The 11,579-nt window shown below is 36.6% G+C and overlaps 1 protein-coding gene across 2 annotated transcripts; it reads right to left on the reverse strand.

The window, feature by feature from the left end:
• Positions 1 to 411: 411 nt before the first annotated feature.
• LOC110758054 (uncharacterized) lies at positions 412 to 5,616 on the reverse strand. Of its 2 annotated transcripts, none has more exons than XM_021959844.2 (7): positions 5,456 to 5,616; positions 5,072 to 5,141; positions 4,614 to 4,735; positions 3,094 to 3,230; positions 1,564 to 1,711; positions 1,307 to 1,466; positions 412 to 749 (listed from the first exon to the last, which is right to left on the reverse strand). In XM_021959844.2, exons 2-7 carry the CDS (start codon positions 5,082 to 5,084, stop codon positions 658 to 660), a joined length of 672 nt encoding a protein of 223 aa, XP_021815536.1. In that variant the 5' UTR covers positions 5,085 to 5,141; positions 5,456 to 5,616; the 3' UTR covers positions 412 to 657. The 2 variants fall into 2 exon arrangements, with proteins under 2 accessions (XP_021815536.1, XP_021815537.1); XM_021959845.2 differs by having other exon boundaries at positions 5,369 to 5,599.
• Positions 5,617 to 11,579: the final 5,963 nt, after the last annotated feature.

Consider the following 11,579-nt stretch of genomic DNA (forward strand, 5'->3'; position numbering starts at 1 on the left):
AACTTTCAAATTATTCAATGTAATCCTTAATCTTATGGTCTCTCTCATCAGTGTGATCCTTAATCTATGGCACAAGCACCAGATCAAAGCACCAATACTGAACTTCTTCAAATTATACCGATTCTCCCGAGCAAAATATAAAATTAAAAATTATACAGATTCTCAGTTTTTCTTTCTTTACAAGACAAGAAAAATTCAACACAAGCGAAAAAACGACCAAACTGAACAATGAACAAGTCAAAGTTGAGGAGGCAAATCCTAGCACTTGTAATTAGAAGCTAAGCCGACTCGACTGACTAAGGATTCAAATATAATCAATGAACGAAATTTATCCAGGAAACTATGATCCAACATTAAATAGCGCACATAAAAAGTGAACGCCACATGTGGGCGCCAGAAAAAAATAAGCAATTCTTTCTCAACTGTAGTAATATATTTAATTTGACAAGCCAATGAGTGCAGAGCAAGCATCCGTGACTAACAAAATTGACCATCATATAAGAAAAGGCAATCTGACACTCTTATTCGATCAAAATACATAACACTCATATCAATCAATCTCCTCTGAGGGGGCGCCGGATGAATCTTACTCACTACTTCAATGTTGAAAATACAGGTTCCTGTACTGCCTTTTTGATAAAACTTGCTACATTTTACTCACATAAAATCATAATCATCGAGCGGATCATAGCCATCAACAGCTATATCATCATCCGGCTTATCAACATGTAGCTGCTTTTTCTTGGCACCTGTAAACAAGAAAATCAAGTAACAAACACCAATGAGAAGTTATATAAATCTGTAGTCTTGCATTGTCATAATAGGTAGATCTACATAACTATAGAAAATAACACTTGAAATCAGACGTATTCAACTCTGATTACACAAATCTTTAGCTGTTTTCATTCTTTGGTGACACCTACACCCAAAAGCCAAAATTCAACCTGCAAAGCCTGACAGCTGCTTTGACCAATACCCTTCACACAAGTTTATGCACTCTACACGAGTTAGGCATTTTCCAACTTGTTACTTTCTGAGTTCCACAATACTAAGAGGCTCTGGCTGATGCTTCTCAAAACAAAACCCAATAGTGTATTTCAGTTTTCTCTTTTTTTCTTTTCTCAACATGCAGGACATTCTTCAAAATTATTTTAAAACATTCAAACATCAACACTTGATTTTCCTTTAAGTTCCAATATACTCGTATTCTTTTTCCTTTATAGAATCAAATATCATAACTAAAACTGAAATGAAGCATGACAAATTCTGTTCTAAAAAAAGAATGAAGTAGGCTAAAGATGTGCACCTGTCTTCTTTTTACCAGCATTTGCTTCCTTCTCTGCTTTTATCTTCTCATTTGCAATTGCCGTAATAGAAGATGCAACATCTTTTGCATCTGCTCCTTTTAAAGAAGTCATTGACAGTCTCATTACTGCCTTCAGAAGACCAATATAATGGAAACTTTTCTGTAATGAAATTAAAAAGGAAAAAGCATAAAATCTCCATAAACAAGTTCGAGAATTATTGAAACCTTTATTCAAAAGGGAAGCACAAATAACACACCTCAAATGGACGAAGTTTATGCGAAATAAGTTCTGCATATTCCAGGAAGTCACTTTCAGATTTGGGAATGAAATTATCAATGGTTTTGTCATCACCTCTACTAGAAAACAGTTCCTTGGTGGACTTGTAGTCTGCTTCTTCCACCAGCCTGTGACAGAGAAAAGCTTCAGTCAGAACCGACAGAGACCAAATCTAACCAAATATTTAATATTATAAAGCTTTCGTGTACTAGGTTTAGGCTTTTGGTGTATTCAACATGTAATTGTTCGATCACTTGTAACAAATAATGTTTTCACTGATAAATTATTGACAAATTTTGAACCACCTGGTTCCCCATCCAACGCATACAGTACAAATGATAATTCAGGAAAATGAAAATCCAATAGAGGCCAGATCACAGAACACAGCCTATGGTGGACAGATGAATGAACCTTTTAAAGACAACATAGACACTATACAGAAAGGGTGCCCAAACTAATGATTCTATCACATAGGCACTATTACTATCAACATATCAAAACAATGAATTAGAAAAACAGAAGAAACAAATTTGCATAACTTTTTAAACAAAATTTGACCTAGTCAATAAATGGGCCTCACCATCATTTAGTAAGGCTATGACTAGTCCAGATCCCCTGTTCCTAAAATCTCTGTACCTCTCTCTGTCCCTTGCCTAATATTTCGATGCCTGTCCACTAACTTAGCTGCCCTCTAACTCTCAGTCATTGGACTTCTTAATAACATACTTCATGTTGACTGGGCTACCAAGCATCCTTCTGAATATGGTTACAGAAGAACACTTTCTTACCATTATAAGCCAATAGTTGAACCAAGTATCTATTTAAATTAAGTTCCGACATTCAGTATGAACAAATCAAAGTTCTGAAGTGATTACATAACATAGCCTGTACTTCCCACTCGAGATTCCTATTAAGTACCAATCTGGGAATAATAGTACCAAACACAAGTGCTTCAGACGTGCAGGCATTCCTCTACAAGGCAAAACCTCCCAAAAAGCATAAGCCTTTTTCATGAAGCGATTACAATGTCCCTTCAAGGCGTGAATTTTGAGCTAATTCCTCAGAGACCTACGGCTTTTAGGAGTTTATTTTATTTTATTTTAAAATTTCACCATAACAAACAATGTGGTTTGCATGGGATTTTAAACAGATTAAAAAATAAAAGTTAAAAGAACCAGTATATCCCTTTCTTCCTCCTAAGCATAGCTACAGACTGGGCTAGCCACACCTCAGAGGATTGCTGGTCTTAAAGCAGGCATTTCCCAGTTCCATAGAGCATCAACCTAAATTACAGGTCAGCTCAAATGAACTGAACTTAAGCATGAGCCGGGGGAGATATGAATATGACTTGTCAGTTTATATGACCAGCGATCCTCTGAGATGATTTAGGTATGCATTGCATGCTACTTTGTGTAAAACAGCAACTTCCATTTCTAGAACACATATTACCTCGATATTTAAAAATATGTAATAACAGAGAGAATAACAGAGGTTAACTGTTCCCTCTCACCTTTGTTGGCGAAGTTTCTCAGCAACGGGATCTAGTGGCTCTTCTTGTTCTACTTCAACAGTTTTTCCTTTCTTTTCAGTAGCTTTTGTTGCAGGTTTCTTGGGAGCCTTTTCAGATGGTGGCTTTGTTGCAGGTTCCTGGCCACCATCAAAATAACAAATGATCAAGGATAATCATTATTATAAAGGACAAACAGATTTTTCATTAACCTAAAAGATGAAAAACAAAATACAATCAATATGATTATGCATGGTGAGCATTACTCCAACCTGATTGGTCAAATCCCTCCAACTTAATGACAGCACATCAGCCTGCTCACTATAGTTTGTGGACAGATTCAAAATATGCTCACAACAATGTGCATACCAAGTAAGTATTTCAAAATTTGTTTTATAAAGACAAATATCGAAAAACAATTCTTTAATATCATTTTAATTTTGTTGCCAACTAAAAAAAAGTAAACAAATAATTCCAATTCTTCTGTGATGGGAGATAAAATGCGATACACTTCCACAAGTGATTTCTAGCTTTGTTTGCACTTTGTTCAATAGAAACTCTATTTAAATCAGAAAAACAACAGATACACTTGGCATTACCAATTTGAGAAATGGAATCACTGATCAGTGCTCAGTGCTCAAAGTCACTAGTTCCATTCCAGTCAACACACGGAAAACAAAAACGCTACATATCATCTTGACCAGTTACAAATTTCATTTACCCTTCTAGTATTGGTGCCCCTTCTCTAAGTAAAGCTAAAGTCTCTCCTTCAGCTAGAATGTACATTTAACTAACTGGAATACCAAGCACAGCTTTTCTCCTGACCATATAACATTATGATCCAAATCTTATTCATCTAATAGACTAACACCTGCATTATTTAAATCGTGAAATCTTGTCATACCAAACCACTAGATATGACCTAAATTAGTCAATCTCACCTTCATTAGTAAAGGGGAAATAAATCCAAATGTTGAAATGTATGAAATCATTGCATAAAGGAGATCGACCTCTTTCTGTAGGACAATAGCATTAAAACCTTTGCTTAAAACTAGTTATCTCTATTTTCAATTTAGGGCAAGGAAGAGAAATAACGAGCAATGACTAGACAACATAGACAAACACAATACAAAGTGAAATTATATGGTTTGCGACCAGTCAAGGGCATCCAGCAGAAATCACGTTCTTGATGTTGTTCTTTTTCTTTGTTAATTATTTCTTAACCAACACTCTTTAATGTCCAAAAATACGGGACCCATATAATCTCAAATTTCAATTCTGATGTCTTTTCATAAAATCACCACTTATAAACATTTATATTGATGCAAATCCATATTGAAGGTCTCACATCAAAAGATAAACAATCATGCTGCCTATTTTCCCCAGCAGATTAGCTAGTTTCCTCAACCAAGAAATATTAACCATCAGTCAATGATTGGGCTTTTGAATGATAAACAGGAAAAATAAAACCCTTTCAGAAACTCAACAAAATAATAAGATCTTAATGATGCTATCAATTATACCAGAGGAGCAGGTTCATCAAAATCCTCCCATGAGTCCTTAATATCATTTTCATCCAAATCTTCGTCGTCCCATTTACGTATCGGTTGGTCCTTAGAAAGAAGAGCTGGAATTTTCTCATCCTCTGAAGCAGGAAAAAAAGAAAGCCAGCTTTATAAACAAAATAACACGCCAGTTGAATAAATAGTAAATGGAATTTTGCTTCAAAGTTTAAGAAAAAGAACAACTCTGGACAAATGTTCATTAGGAAAACTTACGGTAAATACCAAACTTAATAATTAAATTACAAAAAAACTTACCACAATTATAATATTATAAAATAAAAACAAAAACAAAATTATAGAAAAATTAAAGGAAGAAAAAAAACCCACATGCGCATGGTAAATCTTAAACAGAACAAGCAGTATTACATAGAATTTGGCACACATGAATAAGATAGATATAGAGCAAGCAGTATTACCCCAGTCCTCCATCTAATTTTGCAATTCTTATATCAATTTACGGATTTTCTGACGAAACAAAGAATTATCCTGCACATCAAGACATGTCAACATCCATCATCAGACATCAGAAACAATTGATAAATTAAAAACAATTGAATAAAAACCCCAAACGGATTTTAGGGGTTTTGCTGAAACCGTCAATGATTTTAGGGTTTAGCAGGGCAAATCCAGAAACAAAATTGAAAATTTGTGAGCAAAATTTAATTAAAAGGAACAAACTATGAGCAAAGCCAGAGGGGATTGATTAAGCTTACAGAGTGAAGATCATAACTACTCAAAACAGATGAGAAAGGCGAAGTAAAAGTAGGAGAATACTCGATCTGGATGAAAGGGAATTTTACCTAAAATACGCAATTGATCGGAGCTGAAGAGACCCCTCTACGGCTCTATCTCTGAAACCCTAACTCTCTCTCTCTCTCTCTCTCTCTCTCCAGTATTCTTCTTCTGCTGACAGTGTGCCCGAATCACTCAACGACAACTAAAAAAGGCCCAGGGGCGTTTCCTCATACCCTTATCTTTAATCGCGTCGATGGGTCGTTTCGTTTGGGTTTTTGGTCAAAATTGGCTCTTTCCGGTTCGGGTTCGGGTTGAGAGATTGGGCTCTAAATGCACGAGCAATCTAGAATTTCGTAGGTTAAGTTAATTTAATTGATATTTTAATAGATTATTTTGAAGTTTAAAAGTCCAGTGGTGTTCAATTAGGATTTTTAAGGCATCAGGAAAAGTACGTATTCAATTAGGATTTTTAAGTAGTCAATAAAAGTACTATGGTATTAAAAAACTTATCGATTTAAAAGTATTTCATTAAATGATGTATTGTGTGAGACTTTTAAGTGGGTAATTTAAATACCAAATCTCATAACAAATCTCACACTCACATGCCCCCAGCAAGAACCAATAAAAAGAACTACCAACATACCGGAGTAGATAATTAACTGAAAAAATGACACCAAACTAGGCATAAAAAACAAAACATACATCTTTAGACTAGTAGCACGTCAAATCACCTAGTCCAGCAAACTAACTCCTTAGGGGGCATGGGAGTCATCTTTTTGAAGGACTGTTTGGGGGTGGTGAGAATTCACCCAACCCGAGCAACTTACAAAGTACAAGCGCCCAAATTAAATTCTAGCGTGGCTAGAGTCATTGTGGTCGGGCCGTGGCTGGGGGCTTAAAAGGAAACTAGAAAACGGCCCAGTTTTGGTGAAGTCATGGTTGGGATTTTTCTGCAGAAGTGCGCACGGGTTTGGAGTTCGTGGGGCTTGCAAGAGTTGCGGCTGCAGCTTGAGGCTTTTGAGAAGACGGCCAAGCTGTTAATCACAAAACTGGGCAGCGATACGGCAGGGCAGTTCGAGTGAAGCTGGAGATCTCGGCCGGGATTGAGCTAGAAGAGAAGAAGAGTGACCGGTTTCATTGGGTTAGGGTCTTGTGGCAGTCGGGTTTTGGAGGATATGACTGGAGGAGTTCTCGGCCGGGTGTTGATTGGTTGTTGCGGCCGGGCAGCTAGCATATCGTGGCTAGGCTGTGCTGGAAGATGCGGCCTGGTTTTGTTCGAATGGGGTAGAGGCCATGGCCGGGATGAGGCTGGAAGGCACGGCCGGGTGTTTTGGTTTGGAGCTATAGGATGGAGCAGCTGAAATGTTTGGGTTCTTTGCGAGTTGGGCATAAGGGCTTTTAAATTGGAGTTTATATATATATAAATTCAAATAAATGAGGCTGGGACATTGGGGTCCTTGCGGACGGGTTGGAGAGTTTTAGTTTGACCTTTCCTTTATCTATTTTTGTGTTTATTATAATATAACAAATCTAAAAGTATGGGAGTGACTATTTAAAGGGGCTTAGAGGTCCAAGCCCAAGTCACCGATTCAAGCCTAGATTTCCGGAGGATTATGTGCACATGATGGGGGCCTCACAAGGAAAGAAATCAAGGAATTTGATAGTAACTCCGAGTGTTCCAAAGCAAGGAAAAATCAAGCATGTCAGAATATTTTAATCAATGCAATCCCACGGATTTAGGAGGGCTTCAAAAGGAAAGATTTTTAAGAAGAGTTGACATTTGGCCATTGAATGGCCAGCCCATGGGCTGATGAATGCCCTATATAAACCTCACCAAATGAAGATGAAAAAACACAACATTAGACAGACAAACCTATCTTTCGTCTCGCACTTTTCTTTTCCTAGACTTAGGATTTTACTTTTCAAGCACTTAGTGTAGCGAGTTCTTCCTTTTCCTAGTGTAAGTTTAAATTCTTGTTCAATTTATATTTTCTTGTCATTTAAATTCGAGTTTATTTCCATTGCCTTACTTTTCATTGTTATCGCACTTTTATTAAGTTTAAATTTCAAGTTTATTTCAGTTTATCGTTCTTATCGTTCTTATCACTTTTATTTCATTCTTGCCTTATTTATCGCTTTGATTTACTTTATCGCACTTTAATTCTTGTCTTTAAGTTTACACGCACATTTAGTTTAATTGCATTACTTTTACTTAAAACCCTAAAAATCACAAAACCATCGTCCATACGAAGCCTAACCATCCTCGAGCCCGAGGAAGTGAAAGAACCTAGGCCAAGAGGAGGTTCCTTACTTGGCAGATCAATCGTTTGATCATAAGTTAGAAGTGCAACACATCCACCCACACACATTCCATTCAAGCCCAAATTCTTGGCTTGGTGGTGGCAAGCCCCGCATTCAAAAGAAGAAGGACCAAAAACTCCTTCCATCGGCCTACCCGACCGAAAAGAGGGAAACAAGGACAAAGACCAACAAAGTTGGGGTCTGGCTGCCCAAACCTCTAAGTTATGAATGAGAAACTTGTTGAACAGATTCTAAAGCTGGCAGTGATGAATGAGAAGATTATGGTGGTGGTGAGAAAGGAAAAGGTGAAGGAGGCCATAGAGAAATTGATGGATGGAGAAGAAAGCCATGGGAGGAGAGAGAGCCAGAGAGTTAGCAGAGATGACAATATTGAATGAAGAATCATCCACTATATGTATAACACATTACCTCCATTGAAGGGCACGTCAATAATTGACCAAAGCCAAATAAGAAAAAAAAAACACAAATGATGGAAGAAGAAGAGAAGGGAAAAAGGAAAGAAAAGAATAGAGAAAAAAGAAAAAATATGAGAAAAGATGAAGGTGGAGTATAAAGGAGAAGCACAGGTCCGAAAATATCAGTTGCCCAAAAAACTACAAGCAAACCAAATATGAGATTATGCCACAAGCAACTAAAAAAAAGTGTTTTTTTACCCCACAATTTTTGCTCCAAGTCTTGACAAAAACTAGGAGTGGTCATGGGGTTAGGCGAATGTGGCTAACCCGAATCCAATCTACACTGGGCAAATTTATTTTTGAGAATGCAAAAAAGTCCCAAGTGAAATTGCAATCTATTAAAATCATAAGTAAAATAATGTAATTTCAATTTATTACAATCTTGTAATTACAAATCTTGCTGAAATCCATTACATTATAATGTTAAAATTACAATTTATTAAAATCTTAATTGAATACACCCCCCTTACATTAAGGTGCTCGGTTTAGGTGAGAACAGCTATATCAGAACCTTATATGAGAATTTGTTGCGAAAGTCAATTATTCACAATTTAGAATATTTCTTCATAATACATAATTTCCCTGATCACAGCCAGATCTACATCCAATAATTTTGGGATTTTATTCCCTTCTATTTATTGATTGTAACTCTATATATGGAGGGGATCAAATATGAGCAACCTAGGAATAATACATCTCGCTCTCTTCCTCCCGTGGATGTAGGCTTCGTGCCGAACCACGTTAAATTCATTGTGTGAGTGATGCTTATGATTTATACTTCTTTCTACATGGCATCAAAGCAGGTTTCTTGATCAGTTCACTTCATTGGTGTTTTGTTCTCTGTTTTCATATTGATTCATTTGTGCAACCGCTTAAATAGGAAGATCGTCACCGTTTCTATTTTATTCTCTGAAGTTTGAATCCATTTCATGGAGTTAATTTGGGTTTTTACTTTTTTGGCGACGTTGACATATCGCTAGCTTGGCACATCTGGTGTCTCTTTAATTGTATCAAATTTTCGGTGATATATATATATATTTATTATAAATATTTCTCATGGATGCAACATACTCTAATCCCACTATGAAACTATCTTCAATTCTCTTGAATGGATTGAACTATGTTGCTTGGTCAAGGGCTGTTATATTATCTCTTGGTGGCAAACCTAAACTTGGTCATATTAATAGGAAAGTGAAACAACCTAAATTTGATGATCCCAAATTTGATGATTGGGAAGCCACTAATCGAATGGTTATGTCATGGCTTATAAACTGTATGGAGCCTGAAATTGCAGAGATATTTACTTTCTATGAGTCAGCTAAGGAGCTATTGGATTGTGTAAAACTCTTATATGGTCACCAAAATAATATTGCTCGAGTATGTGAATTGCAAAGAGCTATTGCGGATGAAAAGCAAAAGGAAACTTCTTTTGCAGTTCATCTTGGAAATCTGAAGCGAATGTGGAATGAATTGGCGATTTATTGCCCACCAACTATGAAACTTAAAATCCTACAACGGGCTGAAGAGGATAAATTGTTCGAATTACTTGCTAACTTGAAACCTGAATATGAGCAGCTAAGGAGTCAGATCTTGATGTGTCCTACTCTTCCTTCTTTAAACAGTGTTTGCATTACAATCCAAAGAGAAGAGACTCAAAAAAAAGTTATGAATTCAGAAGTTGTTCCCTAGGAATCAAGCGCCTTAGTTGCTGATAAAAAAAATATATAATAGTCGACCATCTAACCACAACAAAGAGCCTATGTATGAAAGAAAAGGTAAGAGCCGAAAGTGTGACCATTGTGGTGACAAAGGTTATACGATAGACTATTGTTGGATTCTACATCCACATTTGAAACCCAAGAGTGATCGAAGAGCACTTGCTATGAATTCTAACAATTAAACTTCCCGAATTGGTTGGGGTGTTAACACAGATCCTTAAAAAATATACTAAGGTAGCTTCCACCTCATATGATCCCTTCACGTCTTCAGCTCATCATACCACTAGTAACCTTACTACTCCTCATTCTTCTATGTCTAATGATTGCACTTGGATTATGGACTTTGGAGCAATTGACAACATGACCAATAATCCAAATTGTTTGATAAATCTCAATTCCAATGACAAAAAAATAGTTTTTGTCAATGGCTAATGGAGAATCAGTCCCTATTCAAGGCTATGGAAAAATAGAATTTATGTCTGATAGACAAGAATCCAAAGCCCTTTATATTCTTGAATTTCCATCTAATTTATTATCTGTTGGAAAGCTCACTAATGCCCTTAATTGCAATGTTATTTTTTCTCCTAACTCTGCAGTGATTCATGATCGATTAATGGGGAGGACGATTGGTGAGGGCAATTTTTCTCATGGTCTCTATTTTTCCATCCATCTCATATGGCTTTGAATGCGAAGCGATTGCAATCTAAAGATGTCTGGCATGAGCGGCTTGGCCATCCCTTCGACAGGGTCTTAACTCGTTTATTTCCTTCCTTGTCCATTGACTCAGCTTGTTGTGAAGTTTGCCAATACTCCAAGCAAGCTCGACTTCCTTTTCCAACTTCTGTAACCAAGTCCAATAATCCTTTTGAATTAGTCCATTCAAATGTTTGGGTCCAGCTCCTCTTGAATCTTATGATGGTTACAAGTACTTTGTTACATTTATTGATGATAAATCTCGTGCTACTTGGATTTATTTATTAAAATTAAAAAATGAAGTTGCTCTTGCTTTTGAAAATTTTTATTAGTTGGTTGTCACTCAATTTGGAGCTCAAATGAAAGTCCTTAGATCTGACAATGGCACAGAATACACCAAAAATATTTTTTCCTAATTTTTGAGTTCTCATGACATTTTTCATAAAACTAGTTGTGTTAACACTCCCCAACAAAATGGTGTTGCGGAAAGAAAAAATGGACATCTCTTAGAAGTTACTCGAGCTCTTATGTTTCAAATGAATATTTCAAAGCAATTGGTCTCTTGCGGTCTTAACCGCTACTTATTTGATCAATCGCCTTCCTAGTCATGTCCCCTTTTTCCAATCTCCTCTTCAAATTCTTAAAAATGGAAACATTGATCTCTCCCACCTTCGTGTTTTTGGGTGTGTGTGCTATGTCCATGTGCCTAAAATTAATGACAAACTTCATGCACAATCTAACAAATGCATTGTCCATGTGCCTTACTTCTCACAAGCCTGATCTAAGGGGGAGTATTTTCCATATTTAGTTCCTCTTTCTGTTGCCTCTAATCTACCTATAAATAGTGCCCAACAAGATGTGTCTTTACATCAAGAAGTGGTTGAGAGCTATGAAAATGAACCTGCCAATGACAACTCTCACATCCCTGTGGCTCCACCTAATGAAGGTTTGTGTCTTTCCACTAGAGAAATTCACTCACCTGCTACGTTTAAAGATTATTT

Source organism: Prunus avium, chromosome 5, assembly GCF_965620075.1.
Source record: "Prunus avium chromosome 5, drPruAviu1.hap1.1, whole genome shotgun sequence".
NCBI classification, from domain to species: domain Eukaryota; kingdom Viridiplantae; phylum Streptophyta; class Magnoliopsida; order Rosales; family Rosaceae; genus Prunus; species Prunus avium.